The sequence below is a fragment of the Pseudopipra pipra genome, chromosome 11 (genome assembly GCF_036250125.1).
Source record: "Pseudopipra pipra isolate bDixPip1 chromosome 11, bDixPip1.hap1, whole genome shotgun sequence".
NCBI lineage: Eukaryota > Metazoa > Chordata > Aves > Passeriformes > Pipridae > Pseudopipra > Pseudopipra pipra.
Window position 1 is genome coordinate 20,626,079 of NC_087559.1, and position 19,838 is coordinate 20,645,916.

Below are 19,838 nucleotides of genomic sequence, written 5' to 3' on the forward strand. Positions count from 1 at the left end.
TCATGCTATCATGTAAAACCCCAATATTATGAATCACACTAAGGACTTTCATTTTTTGACTCACAAAATCCTTTCCAAGGAAACAGAAAATCCGTATTTTGGATACACTCGGATTTCAAATGACAGAACTTCCCCCCCTCAGCTGGTTCCCACACAGCTGCAGATAAAGCACAGCTTGGAGCAGAGAGCTTCACTAGTGTCTTCCCCACTCTCCCTCCACTCCATCAGACAGACCAGTGGGAATAACGAGCAGGAAAAGTGAGAAGGCAACAGAGACCATGCAAAATTCTCTGCAGCAGTGACTGTGAGTGGATGTTCTTGTGAGCAACAGTGGCTTGGCTCCAGCCTCCAGCCTGATGTTCTCCTGCTGCCACTCTCCACACTGAGTTTTTACAACGGACTGATTGAAGATTTGACTTCTTCCCATTCCTGTTTATAATCCTGCCCACTGACTTTCACTCTGTGCCAGAAGACAAAATCCTCCATCCTTCCAGCACCGTGCTGTGATAGTTCTAAGGATGCTCTGCAGATAGGGAGGGGTTGGATGGCTGTGACACAGAGAGATTAATTTTCCCAGCAGTGTTCAAGGAAAGCAAAGGAAAAAAAGGAAAGAAAGAGAGAAGAAGGGGAAGCACTGCCAATCTTCAATAACTTGAGGAGAGAAAGTCTGGGCCAGAAAACAATACTTGGGTGTTCAGCTTCTGCATAATCTTGGGTAAATCCAGATCTGCCCAGGCCCGCTGAGGTTATCTGATATTAACAGACATCAGGTGCTTAAATACTCTGGAATTCCAAGTCTTTCTATGCCTAAAGCCTGACCTACTAATTAAGGATTTTAAGTAATTAACATCATTGCAGTGCTGCAATCAGCAAATCCTTTGAAGCTGTCTGCTATCACAGCAATGGGGTCTGTATGATGAGCACTCTTACACTGTTCTGAAAAATCTCTTCTTGACATACCTTTGAGTCCTCCTCCTCTCACTTTTCTTCACACACTTGATCAGACAACACGTTAAGAAAGCCATGGACATCAGCAGAATGACAGCACAGCTCACAATGGAGGCAACTACTGCGACCTTAAAGCCAAAAGTCTCGTATTTTGGTATAGCTGCAGCAAAGCAAACACAGAACCATGGTTCTAAGATCAGCCCACAAAATTTATCATTCACATTTTCATTAAACCATGCTGAAACCTACCTGCTTCACACTTCTCCTCAGTGAGGACTTTCACTTTAGTATGTGTCAAGACACCAGAGCATCTTGGCTTCAGCTTGGAGCTATGCAAGCTTCAAGCTGGATTATTGAAAAATCTCCTGTTTATAAGTTACTAATTAATTGTTCACAAGCGTTTCACCACTGCAATTAATTAAACACAGTGCCTTTAGTGCTGCAGTAGCTAAAAAGCACAACTCTGTTGGCAGATCAAATGCAGATGAGCTGCAGACTCTCATTAACAAGAACTGGAGCTGCAAAAACAAATACTGATGGGGTAAATGGGTTTAAAGAAGCCCTTTAGAGCAAGGTCAGTTCCATGAAAATCACATCCTATCTGGCAGGCAGCAAAAAACAGGTGTTTGTCTGTTTGGGGAAGGATGTGGGATAGAAGAAATGACCTGCAGGGCTGAGTGTTCACAGGGATCTGATGCTGGAAGTGAGTTATCCAGACAAAAGGAGTGGGAATGTGGTGTGGCACAGCTAATGCAGATCTCTGCCAACTCGCTTGGAGCAGTAAGGATGTCTTGCTTCAAAACTCATCTAGTTCTCCCAGTGTCACAATGCCCAGCACCACAAAGGGCTCAGCTGAGCTCCACGCAAAGCACTGCATTCTGCAGGGAATCCTTCCTCTGAGGGAAGGATTTCTCTCATTTTTCTTTTATGGGATCTCTCAAACAAGAGGTAAGAATTACTGAGTGTGTGAGAGAACACTAGGTGTCTGTGAGAGCAATCTATCCACCGGGGATTTAAGTGACACGAGGTCTGAGACACAAACTGAGGTGCTCAAAGCTCAGAGGTACCACGTTTTGCTTGGGTCTACTTCTAGTCAAATTAGTAACAACCTTGTAACAAATAAGCAGAAACACAGCATGAAAGGTAGTTAATGTTGTTGCCATTCAAACATGATTTGTCAATGTGGTAACTTTCCCCCGTGTCTGCTCAAAGGCAACAACCCAGAATTGTTCAAAAAATATCACTGTGTTTCTTTTACAGCAAAAACATTGTCAGAAAAGACTGTCAGGAGATTAGAGGTTTGCACATATGCTTGCACATTAGTTGGTCATACCCATATATTTTCTAAGGAAGGGTACAGCTTTTAGCTGGAGCCACAGTCATTCTGGGGGCAGTGATGTGAGGTCAGGGATGGATCCAATCTGTGTCACAATAATGACTGATGTCAGAACACATATGGAGTGTGATTACCATCAGGGGGGCAACTCTGAAGAAAACTGAATTTGTCTTTTTCCTTGCACAGATATTTAGAATGAATCCTAATGTTGCAGGAGACAGGCAGGGCAAAACAGGGAATGGTTTGGGAAGAACCTTACGCTTGCAGGAGGGCACTCCGGCTGTCCACTGGGTGCTGTTCCCTTTCCAAACGCAGGTGATGATGCCTGGTCCCTCCAGCTGGTGCTCAGAGGAGCACTGGAACATGACCACAGTCCCCACGTCTGTGCCATTGCCGTGGACAACCTGGAGTGTGCCCAGCTGGGGCGGGAGGAGGTGGCGGCACTGCCCTGCGGACGCAAACACACAGCCAAGAGTGAAGGTCCACTGAGGTTTTATTGATGCCAGACTGAATCAGTGCCAGTTCACGGCCAGAACAAATACCAGACCTCGGGGTGGGCGATGCTGGCTGCTCTGCCAAGCACCAGCCCACAGCCAATCCCCACCAGTGCCATTCAACAGCTCCTCTGCCCCGACGCCCAGTGCAAAGCAGCTCACATTGTGACATTATCTGCTCACATTGGTACATACTGAACACCAAAATGCTAAAAAAAGAGTAATATCTGAGTGGTGTGGTCTCCTACAGATCCCAGTCTCGTTGGACACTCTCTAATTCAGCACTCAGGCTGGCATCTTTCATGCTGGGAGTATTCATTACACATCTTCCCCCGTGTGAATTTCCAAGACCTAATGGATTGATCACATACTTCAGACTACTTGGTAGCATCTTGGCATGATCCTACAGAAAATTCCTATCTTTAAGAGCACTGTACCTCTGTTTGGCTTGGCTGAAAGGTGTCAAGGGGGTCAAAACCACAGAGAGAGACATACTCATACAACTTATCTTCCTTTTCAAGTGAGAAACTCTGCTTTGCAGTAGGTCATTAAATTTAAGTATATTTTTATTCATTCAGCTTTTTTCTTTCTATTTCTTTGTTGTTCATACAGCTGTCCTTTGAGCCATGGAGCTGTTCTCCCCTTGGCCACCTAATGTCAGCCACTAGCTTTATACACTGAGTTTTACTGTCACAACATTCCTTGTTCACGCTCATTTTAAACACAAACTTCAATGACGTGTCATTAAGACAACACAAAACATCCAGATAACTTCAAAGGTAACAGCAGTAAATATATTTGCTGGTTCTGCACATGTGCACTGACAGAATTTGGAAACTGTTTTATATAATCTTCATGGTTTTTTAACATTTACTAAATGCCAGCACGGCCTATGCATCAGAGCCCAAGCTCCCTATTTTTGACTGGATTTCCAAAGGACTTGAGGGGACTTAGAGGCAACTGCAACTGCAGTTGCAAGGCCAGGCTGCAAGCACTGTGATGACACACACAAAAATATTAAATGGGGGAAAATACACTTCCCAAATGATAGCCTCCTTGAGAACATCTTGACAGAACCACATGTTGTTAGCAAGTCTATTTTATTTTTAATACTAAAACTCCCCTGTGTCATCAACCCTTGTTAAGCTCCCAGGATGACACTACAGCAGGCAGGCTGCCCACCTCACTGTCTCCAGTTCATGCTCTTAAAACCCCTGCCCCTGGCAAGCAAACTCAAAGGAATCTCAGCAAAAGACCAAACAAAAGCCACAGAGGCAATTCCTGTGCTAATCTACTGAATATATATGAGTATATATGTACCAAGCATTAGTGTTTTAAACCATACCTCTAATTCCACGCAGATTGTTTCTGTTTGTTTTGCCACTTCCTTCAGTAGCTTACTATGGCAGCAATTTGCTGCAATGACAGCAAACGTTTTCTAGGGGGTGGTTTCTCTTCATCTCTTGTCCTTCCCGCCCACATCTCATTCCTGGAACGCATGGGATGCATTGGACAACTTTCCTTCTCACTCCAGATGAGTGTCAAGAGTTTGGGCTTTTTATTTTAATCACTCGGTGACTTACCACAAAAATACACTGTCCTAAATTGGAAAATGAAGATTTTACATATAGATATAGGTTTGGGGTGGGGGTTTTTTTTCCTGCATTTTACAATTTCAAGGCTGATTTTAGAGATCACATTCTTAGAGTTCATGAGATGCAGAAAGTAATTCAGAGTCGAATTTGACTCAAAGCACACCCACTGGGCCACCACAGCAGCCTCAGGAGAGGCATTTAGCAGACTTGCCAGTTTACCTGGGCTTGTTACTCACCCTCTGCTCTCCAAAGAACAGACTATTTGTCCCTGGATCCTTTCTTTCAAGACATATTTCATTGAATCCAGCACTGACCATCCTGAGTAACATGTGCAGCTGTGGCTGGTTGAGGCTGGTTGACCCTTCCCTGCCCTATCCTTGCCCATGACAGTTTATGCCAGTGGTAAAACCTCTGGATGTCAGTGACCTTGTCAGCATCATTCCTCAGCCGTGGGCTTTAAAATATTTTTCTCCAGTTGACCACTACAAAGATTTCTAACAGCCCATGTCCCATGAAACTGTGGGTGTCTCCTTGCTCTGGCCTGGGCTGCAACAAGATCATGAATAATTCCCAGAGGATCATTCCTATATGAATATAACTGGGGCCAGAATCCCAGAGGGTCATCTTAACAATAGCTTAACAGAAAGCTACATGCCCCAAAGCTTCTATACCTGAGCTGAAAGTTCATCAACAATGTACCTGCATTTGAGCAGAGGAGAGACACCATTTCTTCTTCTAAGAGCTTCTCAACACCATTTCTTCCCACTAAAGTCAAAGCATTAAATGTGCTGTTGCTTTTTGCTCTTTACAAATGCCTTTACTGAAATGCCCAGATGGAGTTTTGCCAGGATGATTTTGTGAATTTCATCCAAGTTGAGATTTAGCATCTCTGGATAAAATTTGCCCTAATTTTCAAGAGCAGTTGCCTTCTGAAAACTCATTTGGAAAACCCTTCCTGTTAGCTCTAGCATCCTTCACTATTAACTATCTGTAATATTTTTGTGCTCAAACACTGCAAACATTTTTCTGCTGGGTTAATTTTACCTTTCCATCTCCAGAAAATCATGTTTAAGTAAGCCTCCATCCTCATAATTATGTAAGCAGATGTTCCACATAGTCTTCTCCTTTGCATACTCTTCAGGCATGTTTATCTGACTAAATCTACCACAATCAAGAATATTATTATTCTTTTTATTAATATATTTATATTTTTTATTTCAGCTGAGACAGGTGTCTGAGGCTGCATTGCTGCCTCAAGCAAAACACCAACATTTGTGCTGACCAGATTTACATTTTGATTTGCATTTCTTTTATAAGTATTTAGGAAATTTTATGTTCAGATCTTGGTTTGCAGTAACTGTTAGCACCCAGAAATGTAAAAATTAAAAACTGTAAAATTGAATAAACCCTCGAATTAGAGGGCTGGAGCCCCTCTGACAGCCTGGGAGTGCTGGGGTTTTTCAGCCTTCAGAAGAGAAGGCTCCAGGGAGACCTGAGAGCCCCTTCCAGTGCCTAAAGGGGCTCCAGGAGAGCTGGAGAGGGACTTTGGATAAGGGCCTATAGGGACAGGACAAGAGGGAACAGCTTCCACTGCCAGAGGGCAGGGTTAGATGGATATTGGGAAGGAATTCCTCCCTGTGAGGGTGGGGAGGCCCTGGCACAGGTTGCCCAGAGAAGCTGTGGCTGCCCCATCCCTGGAAGTGTCCAAGGCCAGGCTGGATGGGGCTTGGAGCAACCTGGAATAGTGGAAGGTGTCCCTGCCCATGGCAGGGGGTGGAACTGGATGAGCTTTAAGGTCCCTTCCAACCCAAACCATGCTGTGATTCTGAGGTTCTATGATTCAAGTTCCTGCAACTACTTCTGCAGCTTCTTGTAAAGTAAGAGCTGTTTTACGCAAACCCATTTCCCAGCTTGGCCTCACGCCGAGAGGATATCCAGTGTTCACAAAGTCCCTGAATCTGATGCTGCTGTTTGCCAGCACACAACAGCACTGGCTACAGCAAACAGATTATTGCATATGACAAATAACTGTCCTCGAAGCAAAGACACTGAGGCACAGCATCCTCCACAAATTCTTAATTCACCCCAACCTCTGCGGTTAGAAACAGCCACACACATAATTTCCAGGCAGTGAAAAACAGAGAGTAATGCAAGAACTAAAAACAAAATAATCCAAAATATCTCCTCTCGTGCACAGCCAGGATTATCTGTATTGCAAAATCAATTTGTCAAAAAGAGGAACCATATGGTTTCACTGTCAGCAAGCTGTGGGTTTACGGCTCTGTTTTGCTGATAAGAAAAAAGAAATGAGAGAGCAACCCAGGCACACCTGCCCCGTAAACATTTCCTGTGCTCCTTCCACGTGAAACAGAGACTGAAAATCAAATACATTGCATAAGTATCTACCAGAATTATCTAAACTACAGGAGTAATTATCTGGAAGCACGTCAGCAAGGCTGCCACTCGCTGTCTCTGCAGAAAGGGAGTGATCCATGCCTTTGCCTCATTATTCCCAAACACACATAGCTCACCCCTTTGCATTGCTTATTGTTGGCTACTTAATGTCACTAAAACATGCTAGAATAACCAGATGCCAGGAAGAGACATTAGGTTCTATCAACCCTGCAGAAAACAAACACGCCAATATTATTTCTGCGAGTCCCTTTTCCTACAGAAACACACCTCAGAAATCAGTGTCCCTGAAATCACAGCCGTGATGTTGAGCATGCACAGCAGCCTCACAGAAGAGCTCTAGGAAGAGCTTGCCATGTGAAAAAGCAAAAGAAAAGCAGCTAGAAGTGAGATGTGAAATAAAGCAGATGCAGCAAAGCATCTTTGTAGAGTGAAACCGCCTGGCCCTGGCCATGCCTTTGCTCCCTTGCAGAGCTGGCCACGAGTCCTGCCAGGGATGGGCTTTTAAAGCAACAAAAGGCTACCCAGGAGATGATCCTCCCACAAGAAAATCCAGATGCTGGCATGGCTTTTTAAGAAATTAGTGTTAAACATGACACCAGACCAGCAGTAAAAGAGCAGGGGAGATTGAGGCTCTTGAAGCTGCAGAGATTGAACAAGGTCCCCAGCTGTGCTGCAGCCACTGGAAAGTTGCTGTGGAGATGTTGGAAAGCTCTTACAGACCTGTTTGCCTTCCAACACACAGGGACAGCCCTACAAAGTAACTCCCTACGGAAGGTTTTGGAGGTCCAGGGGTGGTACCCTCCTGATGTAAGCACTTCCAAATGAAAATACTCCCAACAAAACATTCCAGGTTTCTATTCATATAATTAACTTTAAAATTGTGAAAGAGGGGACCCAATTTCTGATCATTCTCACAGACCATTTTGAAAATGCTTTTTCAAAAAAAGCTTATTCTCCCATTAATGAGGAATTTCCGAGCAAATAAGAGAGAAAGAGGGAAGGAGAGCAAAAAGATATTTGAAATTAGTTTCTTTCTTTCTGTGTTTACGTATCCATGCTCAAATAAGCTCTCTGCTCACACCTCTGTCACAGCAGACACCTCAGGCTCACTCCTCCCCATTGCCCTCATTTTATTTTGTGGTCTGTTTTGTGGGTAAAGCAACTTTAATCCCTGTAAAATCCAAGATACCTATCACCCAAGTGCTAGATTAGGGCTTGATGGCAACATGTGCCACCCACTCCGATTTCAAACATAAATAATGGGTAGGATTGGTGCAAAGTGATTCTTACCAATGTGTTTATGTTACTCTGTTAGGACAGGATTTGTTCCAGTCACCATACTGTCCTCACCATGATTGATTTATCTTGCCAATTTACATCAAAGTCAGGTTATTCTCATCTGTAGATTTTACTTCTGGATTTAGAAATGAGGGCAACACTTGAGTATTTCTCTTCTTATGGCACCAACTGAATGACCAATAAGAACTAATGAAAAATGAGGTAATTTTTAATCTAAATCTATCTATCTATCTATCTATCTATCTATTATCTATATATTATCTATATATCTCTCCACTATGGAGCACACCAGAATGATGCTTAATTCAAGCTGTTCCCAATTAAAAATGGCCCATGGAAGTAATGCCAACAGTTCTTTTGTGATAGTTTAGTGAATGGAGCTATTAGTGCTGATGGTTCCCCTCTTTGGCATTCTAAAACAGATAATAAATAAATTACATATTTGTACAAAGCAGAGTCTGTGGTTTGGTTTCTAAAATCAAGACCCTAAAGAGAATACAATTAAGAGGAATAACTTGAAATGAGCTTTTCATTTGCACTTCAGCTGAGACCCTGAGTGTATCAAGTGTCCCACAGGTGATCTCAGCAGGATGCCACCAAAGGCCAAGGCTCCCAGAGCCCAGTCCCAGCCAGCATGCCCAGCAGGCAGCCAGGGATCAGCCCTGGCTCCTGTTGCCTCCAACGCCTACTAGCACTGCTTCTTGCATAATGAGCATTGGTATTCACAAGAAGGAGAACAGAAGTAACTGGTTACACAATACCACAGTCTTCTACAGATGGTCCTCAGCCTCCCCCATGCATCTCTACACCCGCAGCCTCCGAGAGGTTCAAATTCAAAGCAACATGCAAGTGTTACCCCAGGATCTGCCACCCCATCTTCAGGGAAAGCCAAGCAGAATCAGGGACATGAGAAGCACAAAGCAAGGCAAACGAATCCATCAGCTCAGCTCTGAATTTGGAATTTGCAGGTCAGGAATGTTTCTATGTAATTTTCCTTCTCTCCGGGGAATAACTAAGAGTAGGAGCATCCCTGCACCTTCCCTCTGCCCCCGGGTTCCTCTGTCCTCAGCCAGGTTTTGAGAGGCATGTCGTTGCTGGTGGAAGTGTCCTTCTTTGGGCTGGTGAAGTCTGTAGTTTATAGTTTCAACTTTCACCATTATTTTTGCCCAGTGCTCATGAATAACCTCTCATTTGTTAAACCTTGTGCAGCCAACTGCAGATGGTGCAAAGTGATCCATGGGCTCCATGACCCACACCTCGTATATTTTCTAATGGAAAGTATGATGGTCAGAATTTTCCCTTTTCCACAGTCGAGACAAACATGATCTTGGGCCAATGCTCAAAGCATTTTTCATCATCACAATAACTGCAAGAAAACAATCACTGCAAAGATTAATAAAAGTTAAACAAATATGCTAAAGAAAGCCAGTGACTTTGGAAAATACAGATTTCAGCAGCCAACTCAATACAGTCCCCCCAGCAATTTACTGTGAGGGTGGGGAGGCCCTGGCACAGGTTGCCCAGAGAAGCTGTGACTGCCTCATCCCTGGGAGTGTTCCAGGCCAGGTTGGATGGGGTTTGGAGCAACCTGGGCTAGTGGAAGGTGTCCCTGCCCATGGCAGGGGGTTGGAATGATGGTCTTTAAGGTCCCTTCCCGCCCAAACCATCCTGTGATTCTTTGATTTAGCACCTTGCTAACATGGATCAGGTATCAAGAGGAAAGCAGGCAAGTGTTTGCCTGGGGCAAGCCCTTCTCCATGCTTTTAACAGGAGCTCAGTATGAGAGAGAATGAACAACAGCTTACAAGAACAAACTGATTTCAGCACTCTCCCTTCACACGAAGATGACCCTTGGGCACGCAGGGTCTAGGGAAGGCTGCAGGTGCTTGCTTGTAGGAAACCCAATTGGAAAACCTGACCCTTTTGTCTGAAAGGGTATGGTCTGACACAATCCACCCTCTTGCTTTTGTTCCCTTTAAAACACAGAAAGAAGAAAAATGTCAAGCCCACCTTGTCTGGCCAGTTCTAATACAAACATCTCACCAGCACCCATCCTATCAATGGGCCTAGAAAAGGGCTCACTGTCAAGAAAGCTTCAGCTCTGTGGATTTCCACTTACTGAATGGCTTGGCACCTCCAAGGATCTCTGCAAAACCCTTTGGCTTTTTCTCATTATAGCACATGATCTTCTGTAACACCTAAGTGGATCAATTTACATTTAACCCAAAAGCCAACCAATAACAAATCCACCATTTTCTGGCCTCCCGTGATAATTATTGAAGTTTTGTGGCCAAAATTAAACATTTTAAGAGATTTTTGATAAACTGAACAGGATTTTACTGTTTCTTGCAGATGGGGAAACTAAAATAGAGATAAATCAGCAGCAATGTTGTCCATTAAGCTCTGGATCTTCAGGTTCAATATATAAACCACCGGTGCCTCTGGTGACCCTCAGTGGGCTGCACAGATGAGCAGTGCTAAGAATCTCAGGTTCTACAAGAAAACAATCACTGCAAATGTTAATAAAAGTTAAACAGGTATGCTAAAGAAAGCCAGTGACTTTGGGAAATACAGATTTCAGCAGCCAACTCAATATTGTACCCCCAGCAATTTACTGCGAGGGTGGTGAGGCCCTGGCACAGGTTGTCCAGAGAAGCTGTGGCTGGTAAGGACACAAAGGTAAAGGACAGAAAATTATTATCTGAACACACCCGATGCAAACCTGAGTCTGGATATGATCAGACATCTCCTGCTTTTAACATGGTTTTCAATGTTCTATTTAATTTTCAACAGGCAGGGCTGAAATCCAGCACTCCGTTGGAAAGCCAGCCACCAGAGAAGACAAAAGAAACCCCCACACCTATTTCCACAGGGAAAATGCATGTCTGTTAGGACCTACAGATAGAGGAAGGATGGAGGATGCCCCACCAGCCAACAGGCAGGGCAGAGGCTGCTGGTTGTACCCTGCAGCAGCCGTGGGGAGGGCAGCATCCCTGTGCTCCACCACCTGCACCCCAACACTTCTCCACTCTTCTCCACCCCAGTGCTCTTCTCCAGCTACCCTGGGCACTGCAGGACACAGAGCTCAGCCTGGCTGTGTATTTGCCCTGCCTGGCCCCAGGTTATCTGCCTGCAGCAACTGTTGGGTCTGGGTCGTGCACCGCGACGTGCAGCGAACGGCACCGATAAGAGCAGATGTGCCCCGGAGATGCAGCCAGTGGCCTCTCGCTCCTGCCTGACGTTTGCCACCCTGGGCACAACCTCTGTGGAGGGCAGAAAGCCCTGTTGGTTGGGGGATATTGCACTGACTTGCCTTGGTCAAAAAATTCTCAAGTGGGAAAGGTCCAGAGCTGGACAAAAAACACTTCGGGCATTAAAATCCCCCCCAAACCTGAAGTTTTAGGTGGATCAGAACTGCACCCTATTTGATGGTGATACACTCATTTTTTTGCCAAAAAGCCCCAAAACATAGGAATTGCATTTGGGCAGAACATGCATATGTAAAGAACATAGAAACTTTTCAACTTTTCTCTTTGAAGCTTTCCTGTTTTAAAATGGACTATGGAATACAGATTTGTTAGTTTTCATGGACAATTTCCAACCACACTGTTAAGCAAAACCAGCCTGAATGCTACAGAGCTTGCCTGCATTCACTCCCTCTGGCTGGCCCACTTTGGCTTCTCCAAGTCCTTCTTCCTTCCCAACAGCAACCTCAAGCTGCTCCTGCCCTTGGTTTGCTGCGCTAAGCTGTGAAATGCAAAAACAACAAAGCTGTGACCTGGCACCCACAAACTGTCAGCAAGGATTTCTGTGAATAATTGATTTTTTTTTAGACACCAGTCTGAAAAAATTAGCAATAGCACGCCTTCCATTATGGTGACAGAAATCATTCATGGGCTGAGAAACTAACAGCCAGATTTAAAACCCTCCTCTGCAGTTTTATCACTTTTCATTTTTCTTCTCTCCTGGTTGGTCCTGATGGGGTTTGGCTCTGCCATTCCTGGGCTTCACCCAGAGGGGGGTGCAGCCAGTGCCTGGCCATGGACACCAAAGCAACCTGCAAACTGCATGGTGTGAAAGCCATGCAACCTCCTGCCAGGACCAGCAATGATTAACAGCATGAGTTAATAAGCACATCTGCTTTCAGCCTCCCCAGCCACAGGAATTGGTGAAAGATGGCATGAAGATTGACAGGAATGCCAGTATAAGGACAGGGAACAAGTCCATTGTGTTTACTTTTTCCCATTAAAAAAGTCAATGATTGCAGGTGAGTTATATGCAGAATGACAAGTAGCTCGAGAGAGCAGAGCAGAGGACAGCAGCCCCATGCCCTCCCCTTCCTTTGTACTGCACACAGCTAGGGAACTCAGACCTGCACCTGAAAATTCAGCTAAAGCACTGGCAGCTTTTGGGCAAACAGATTAAAATGAACGAAAAACTTAGTCCTAATCTGAATTTCTGCATGTATTAATAACAATGGGCCCAAACACCAGAGCTCCCTTGCCCATGCAAAACTGCCCCAGCTTCATGGGGCATCACTTTTAGAGCAAAGCAGAACCTGTGTGCCCAGTCCAGATGCCTCTTTTGACCCAATCAGCTACCAAAGGTCTTGGAAATAACTGCAGCTCTGGGTAGAAACCCTCCTGGGTGTAATTCTGCTCTTGTACATGAAGGCACAATCTTCTGCTCTTCTGAACAGGAGGAATCAAAAACCAAAACGTGCTCTTTTCCCCCCTCTGAGCCACCGTGGCCCAAATCACCCTTCCACACACTGTTCCCAGCCCACGCATGCACTCAGGGCATTTTGTACATCATCTCTTCCCTTCACCCCACTTGACTTCTGCCCCCATTTTCACCTCTGCTCAAAACCATTCCGAATCAAAGCGCCTCCACTTAGGAGTCTGGCACACATGAGCAGCATTGTATCTGGCTTTATTTCATCCCAGAAATGATAATGGAGTCATCACTCCCAGGTCTGCTGGAGGACAGGCAAGCAGTTAACCCATTCCTTCCCCAGCAGCTGCTGCTCCAACTGGGGCTGAGGCAGCTGTGAGCACTGCCTCCCTTAGCAGCTACAGACCCCCTAAAGATGCTGCTGAGCCACGGGGGGCTCTGCTCTGCTGGCAAAGGATCGTACACAACCCAGGCACAGGCTCAACCCCATCCCCGAGACCCTCAGCAGATACAGGAATTGATTTATTCTGGGGAGCTCATTCTGCAACTTCTGCATTTCTCTCTGACATCTGACAACCAAAATGCGAGAGAGGCAGACTTCCATGCAGACTGCAAAATCATGTCTCTGCCACTCCTGATCCACTGAGCTAGTCAAAACTGTTCCTCAGAATAACACGCCTGCTCATCTACGGCCGCATTTCAAAGACAGCGTGTCAATAAAATGCCTAAATGAAAACTAGCAATTGTCCTACACGTTGGCTTGTCCCCATCACAGTATTGAAGGCAAGACTCTGCAGTGCACATCAAAAGCCAGTGGCAACCATGATTAATAAGCTAAATCATGCTAATTCCAGCACAGTTACAAATCTCTTTGCTGTGCAGTTACAGAGGTGCATGGGGAGGCTCTGCTTTTTCATGGGAAAGGTCCAAGGATCTCCTGGCTCCGCCACGGTGGGAACAGAAAAACCATCAGCAGTTTGGCCCTTTAGAATAGACCAGATCTGTGGTCACAGCTAACCCAGAAAGTCCTGGTTAACTGCTGGCATTGGGGTGTTCTGTTTCTGTGTTTTAAGAACTGACTTGTGATTTCTTTAGATATCAATGTTTTGGGTCTAAAGCATTCAGCTCACCTCATTCCCTAGCTGAAATTCAGAAGCCTAATCATAATCTGTCTCTCTAACCCAGGTAATTTCAGAGTACCTAGGACAAAGCATTGGAGAGCACCATAGGGAACAATCTTGCACTGTGGAGGACTCAGAAAACCCAACAACTCTTTTCCTTCTCTATTTTGTACTGTTCCTAATGACAAGCACAGAAATCCTTCCCCTTCCTACCCTCAGTATCAATGCCTGGTGCAAATGTCTAACTACCCAGATTAAGATCTTGCCTGTACGGGAGATAAAACCAATTAGCTGGCATTGTGCAACTGTCACTTCTTTTACTTTACTTAATACAAGGTTTGGCCTTGATTTCATGGGAGAACAAGAAAGGAGAAACAACCCTGAAGCAATTACAAGCCCATATATTCCAAGTTGTGTCACATTCTGCCCTGTGGAAGTAGAAATTCGGGATCAACATTTTCTTCCGAAGCCTAAAATCTGAGTCCAATGTCAGGGTGGCAGGGACAAGGTGAGAAACTCCCTGTGCAGCCTTTCTGCAGAACAACAGTGCTCCTGGCTTTGAAGAACAACTTTGCCTTTGCTTTCCTGGAAGAGAAACTGTAAGTTCTTAGCAACACAGTTTCAGTTTCTGCACTGGCAAGGAAACTCACTTCAGAAAAATAAAGTTCTCATAAGATAAGAACAGACAACACCTCAAGTCACACCACAGATACATCCATCCTGGTACCTGCACCCCCCTATGACAGCCACCAACAGCCATCCAGGGGACAACTTAGCCAACACGTGGTGATCCCTCCTCCATCCTCCAGCAAACTGCAGTTTGTGTCTGTCCTAAGCCAGAGACCCTTCAGCCTCTTCCCTTCAGCAGTGTGTGCTAGGTAATTCCTTCCACAACTCGGCCTGGAGGGAGCATTCACAGCATCCTGCAGCATGTCCCACCTTGAGAAACCTCTCCCCCTCCCTGGTTTGGGAAGCAGAGGGATGAGAAAGAAACACAGCTACAGACAAGAGCCCAGCAGAGAGACCTACTCATTTATAACCTGTCAAAATGAGTTGTCCTGCATTTCTTTTCCCTTTGTCTGTGGCTGTAGTTGCAGATGCCTCTCTATGTTTACAGAAGTATGTGCTGCCTGGTCTGAAAGAGCTACGGGATGGCATAAGGAACAAGGGAGGAATCACAGCAAAAACAAGGTACCACCCTGGCAAACCAGAGGGCCAGAGCCTTCAGCTTCAGCAACATGGAGACTAAAAATAATGATACACCTTCGTTACTCCTTCCTATTTCACCCAAAATGCCCCCAGTATAACCTGAGCAGCTTCAGAGGCACCAGTATCCCAGTGGCAAGGCTGATGACAGCACCCTGCTCCACGGGTCCCACCGGGCAGGAGAGTGCTGGGGCACCACTGACACAAGCAGTTCAGAATGCCAGAGGCTTTTTTGGAGAATTTAACGAAGCCTGGCAAGCTCTGGTCAATGAGTGTCCATAGTGCACTGCTGCAGCAAGGCAATAACACTGGAACGCTGCTGTGACAGCAAAACCACCACAGTACAGTAGGAACACACAACAGCATCTGTGTGGCTTCAAAATGTAAGAGGCTGAACTGCAGAACCCTCCTTCTCAGCTTCCAGACGTTTGCTGTGATCTTCCCCTGCCCTGTGCTCCCACCCTGCACGTTTGCTGACAGCTCCTCTGGGAGGTGCCCTGATAACTCTCCCCAAACACAGGGTGGGATCGTTCTCCCTGCTCCTTGTCAGAGGGAGACCAGGAAAAGCAGAGGGTGTTTGAATCTCACAGCTGTGTCTCAGGAAGCTGAAAGACCCTCTAAGTGCTACAAGGCATCAAGGGTGTGCCAAGGAACTTCCTTTAATTTCTCTCTCATTCACACATTAATTCAAATGGAAATTCTGCCGTATTTTTTTTTTCATCCTCTCAAAAGGAACACGTGAGGGAGTTTATCCACGCAAATCTTTATTATCACCCTATTGCTCACAGCCTGTAACAGTGGAAGGGGGCACTCAGCATGAAAAAGGATCACCAATAATTACACGATGCAACAGAAGATATTGTATAAATACAGTTGGCAGCAAACACTGATGCATAAATAACACGGTCGCATTTAAATGAAGCATCCTGAACAAGAGTCTATAGATACCTGAGGGATTAACTGGGGGTGGATTTCTAATCTGAAAGCCAAATATTTTTTTTGGATCCCACACTTGTGGCAGTTTTGCCACAGACTAACCTATAAAGAATCAGTAAGACCGAGTGTAACACAGCACATGCTGCTTCCAAAACTCATCTTAGTGTGGGCAAACCCGTTCCCACAAGACTTTGACACAACAGATAAAAGCAGCCAAGTATACATGCTTTCAAAAAAAAAAAAAAATCAATAATTAGCAACATTATCAAACTAGAGCAACAGAGTCTACACTTGGGTTTGAGTTAATTCTCTAAGTAGGTTTCCCATAACTTGTTCTGCATTTTCAAATGAACTGCTCTATTAAATTCAAATTAAATGCACAGTTAAGCACATTCAGAGGATGCAATTTAAAGCATCACTACACGGGTAGCTCACTTCTATGGGCACAACAAAATCAGGCCTTAAAGTCTGTTAGAACCTCACGAGCAGATTCAAGCACAGGGATATGAGGGGACAGGCTGCACATGAGAAGGAGGACCCTGGACTTCAGGAGTGCACAGCCATGCTTGCACTGAAGCCAGGGGAAAGCCCTGCGATCTGCAGTATGGGGGAAGAAACTCCAGCGACCGGGAGCTCCCCGCAGCTGCACCAAGCTCCAGCATTCCTCCCTCCCACCCTGCTCCCAGGCTCCAGAGCCGGCTGTGGCTGGGACCAAGCACTGCCCGGGCCAGCGGGTCCAGGTCACGGCTCTGCTCCCTCCGGGCACAGACATCTACCAAGGCCACGGCCAGTGCAGTAGGCATGTCCCACCAGGTTAGGGGCAGACCCTCTGTCATCTCCCACTATCCCCAAATTATTGGACCCACTCGAGCCAAAGAGGTTCTGAAAGGATGTTATGGTCTGTGCAATCGAACTGAGTACCAAAACTCAAGGGAAGAGAAAGAAAAGGAAGCAAAACGCTTCGATCGGTTCCTCATTCCACCCCTCAGTACATTATCATATCCCATTAAAACACGGATATCTTCATTTCCTACTCAGACAAGCGACATGTGCCCAGGGACGATGTCTCTGAGGACCAGCAGCTCCCATCCCGGGAGATTTCCCTCCGTACCCACGCACCCGGCCCCAGTGCCCGCAGCCACCTCAGCGAACGAACCCCAAAGTCCCAGCAGTGAACCGCAGCGCTCCCTCTCTGACAGCAACGCTCCCCCGGGGCCCTGCCTGCTGCCCAGCCCCGCTCCGACCCCCGGCCCTGGGGGTGCCCAGCCCCGCTCCGACCCCCGGCCCTGGGGGTGCCCAGCCCCGCTCCGACCCCCGGCCCTGGGGGTGCCCGGCCCGCTCGGCCCCGAGCGCCGCCCCGGCAGAGCCGTCCCAGGGTCGCCGGGACCCGCCGGGACCCCCCGCGACCGGGGCGGCTCCGGGACACCCGCCCCGAGCCGCTGCGTCCCTGAGAGCTCCAAGGTGCGGGTGAGTCCCCCCGGCCCACCGCGACTGCGGGGACCGGCCCGGAGCCGGCAGAGAGCGGGACGGGAGGGAGTCTGGGTCTGAGCGGGGGGCACCGCAGCCCCGCTGTCTCCCGCACCCCTTCCCGGGTACACACACCTCTGTCCGGGGGCACCGCATCCTGCCCCGGCCAGCCCGCATCCCTGCGCCGGGGGGATCCCGCACCCTGCCCAGGCTCCGGCGCTACCCCCGCCGGCATCCCCCTTCCCCTCCGCTGCGGCGGGAGCGAACTTGTGCGAGGAGCGATGCGGGACCGCGCTCGTACCTGCGTGTCCGCGGGGGCTGTCCCGCCCCAGCGCGGGGGTCCGCGGCGCGTCCAGCGCGGGCGCCGTGGCTGCCGGCATGGCCCCGCCGAGCCGAGCCGAGCCGAGCCGAGCCGAGCCGAGCCGAGCCGAGCCGAGCCGAGCCGAGCCGAGCCCAGCCCAGCCCAGCCCGGCCCGCCCGGCAGGTGCACCCGCGCCGCCTCCGCCCGCCCTCCGCCGGGGCCGGGCCGGGGCAGGGGGGCCCGTCCCGCGGGAGCCGCGGCCTCGTCAGCCCCGCCGGGCGCCCTCCCCCGGCCCCTCCGCGGCCCCCGCGGGGCGGGGAGGAGGGCAGGGCCGGGAGGAGGGGCCGGAGCACCGGGCAGGGCCGGCCCTGACACTCCCGGGGCTCGGCCCGGCCCGCGCGGCTCTCCCCGAGCGGCCTGGCGGGGATGCGGCACTGCCTGTGGCACCGGGCAGGGGCTGCCTGCCCCTGCCGCTGCCTGCCCCTGCCTGCTGCCTGCCCTGCCTGCCCTCCTGTCCTGCCTGCCCTCAGTCCCCGGGCTGGTGCTCACAGCACCAGAGCCTCAGGTCCTCTGGTCTGGTCTCATGGACCTGGTCTCTCAAACACGCTGTCTACTGCTCTCTCTGCTGTTATATTCCCGGAGCTGGATCTCTCGCATACATCCAGCTCACGATCTGCAAAGTTGTGTTTGTTTTCACTGGGATCTGCAGTGAAACCCACTGGGTATTTCCCAGATCCATCATCTTCCTGCCCGGAGCTGGGCAGCATAGGCTGCTCAGTGAAACCTGAGCGCTTCGCATGCACTGCATGTGTCATTTTGGGCTTGTCACATCCCGGCCGTGTCACCCCCTGTCACTCGCTGCCCTGGCAGCGTTACTGCAATGAGGCTGGGGCTCAGCAGTGTGCGGTGAGATCCCTGATTTGCTGACACAGTGGGTCCAGAAAAGGCCTCCAGTGGTCTGCACCATGTGTTCAGGAAAAGCAAGAGGAGGAACAACCTGCTCTGCTGAAGGAGCTCTGTGTGTTGGTGCCGAGCATATGGTCTGGGGCCCACACCAAGCACTGCTGCTATTAACACACTCTCCACTTGTTTTACCCTCTCATTATTTTTTTCACATGGAATTAGAAGGAAAAAATAGTCCACAGAAGCAGACCGCAGAGATGAAATTCCAAGATGCACCAAACCCAAATAGACTGAAAAATCTCTTAAGATTCTTCTGGCAACATCAAATGGAGCAGGATTGTGCCCATGGGTAATGGTGACACAGCTCACTGTGCTCCTGGCCATAGCACTCTTCCCTGTGAGCTTATCTGGCAGGGAGCCCACAGAAATATTGTAGATATAAAGGACTGCTATTTCCATCTCTACAACTAAACCACATTTTAGAAGTAAAGCTTGGTCACATTATAGCAAAACCCCAGCATTTTTGAAAATGCAACAGCTTAGGTTTGTATTTCCAGTAATGCCAAATACTCATCAATCTAATTAAAGCCAACAAGACTCCCACAGTCAAGTCCCTCATGTCTGTGAAGCCAGAGGAATACCAAAGATAGAGAATTAATTTTTTCTGTAAGCCACTACCCCTGCAGCTGCTATTATGCAATTCACGTTGAACACAACTGAGTTACAAGTTAAATCTTTCCTTACAGGCGCTCACAGAAGCAAGTTCAGCAGCAGCATCTGGATCCCACTCACCTCATGGCAGCATTCAGTTTTGCTTTGTAATGGAAAGTGTAACCCAGCAGCAGTAGTTTTCTCTGCATGTCCTGGAGCACCACTGGCAGCCCTGGCTCTGTCTGTGACCCTCCAGGAGGTCACTCACCTCCCTGGCTGCAGCTGAGTGCTTTCATGGGAAAGCTGTGGGGGTTCAGTGCTTGCCATCAGCAGAAGTCTTGCTGATGATTTTAACGGATAAGGTGGCCAATTCCATTGTCTCAAAGCCTACAACCCCTACTTAAAATCCAGCTGTCATAAAATGGGGTTTTGTCCAAATCAGATGCTGTCATCTGCCATCATCAATGGCAGTGACATGATTTTGCCTTTAAA

The 19,838-nt window shown here is 47.8% G+C and overlaps 1 protein-coding gene across 2 annotated transcripts in view; it reads right to left on the reverse strand.

Annotated features, from left to right (window-relative positions):
- SUSD3 (sushi domain containing 3) overlaps window positions 1-18,027 on the reverse strand; it is a 30,223-nt gene extending 12,196 nt beyond the window's left edge. Inside the window, exons 1-3 of one of the 2 annotated variants that reach the window (XM_064668116.1) lie at window positions 17,793-18,027; window positions 2,544-2,732; window positions 961-1,108 (exon numbers count right to left, since the gene is read on the reverse strand). In XM_064668116.1, the coding sequence (XP_064524186.1) occupies window positions 961-1,108; window positions 2,544-2,732; window positions 17,793-17,871 (416 nt within the window). In that variant the 5' untranslated portion in view covers window positions 17,872-18,027. The remainder of the gene's footprint in view (window positions 1-960; window positions 1,109-2,543; window positions 2,733-17,792) is intronic. The other variant, XM_064668117.1, reaches the window with a different exon arrangement.
- Between the last annotated feature and the right edge of the window lie 1,811 nt (window positions 18,028-19,838).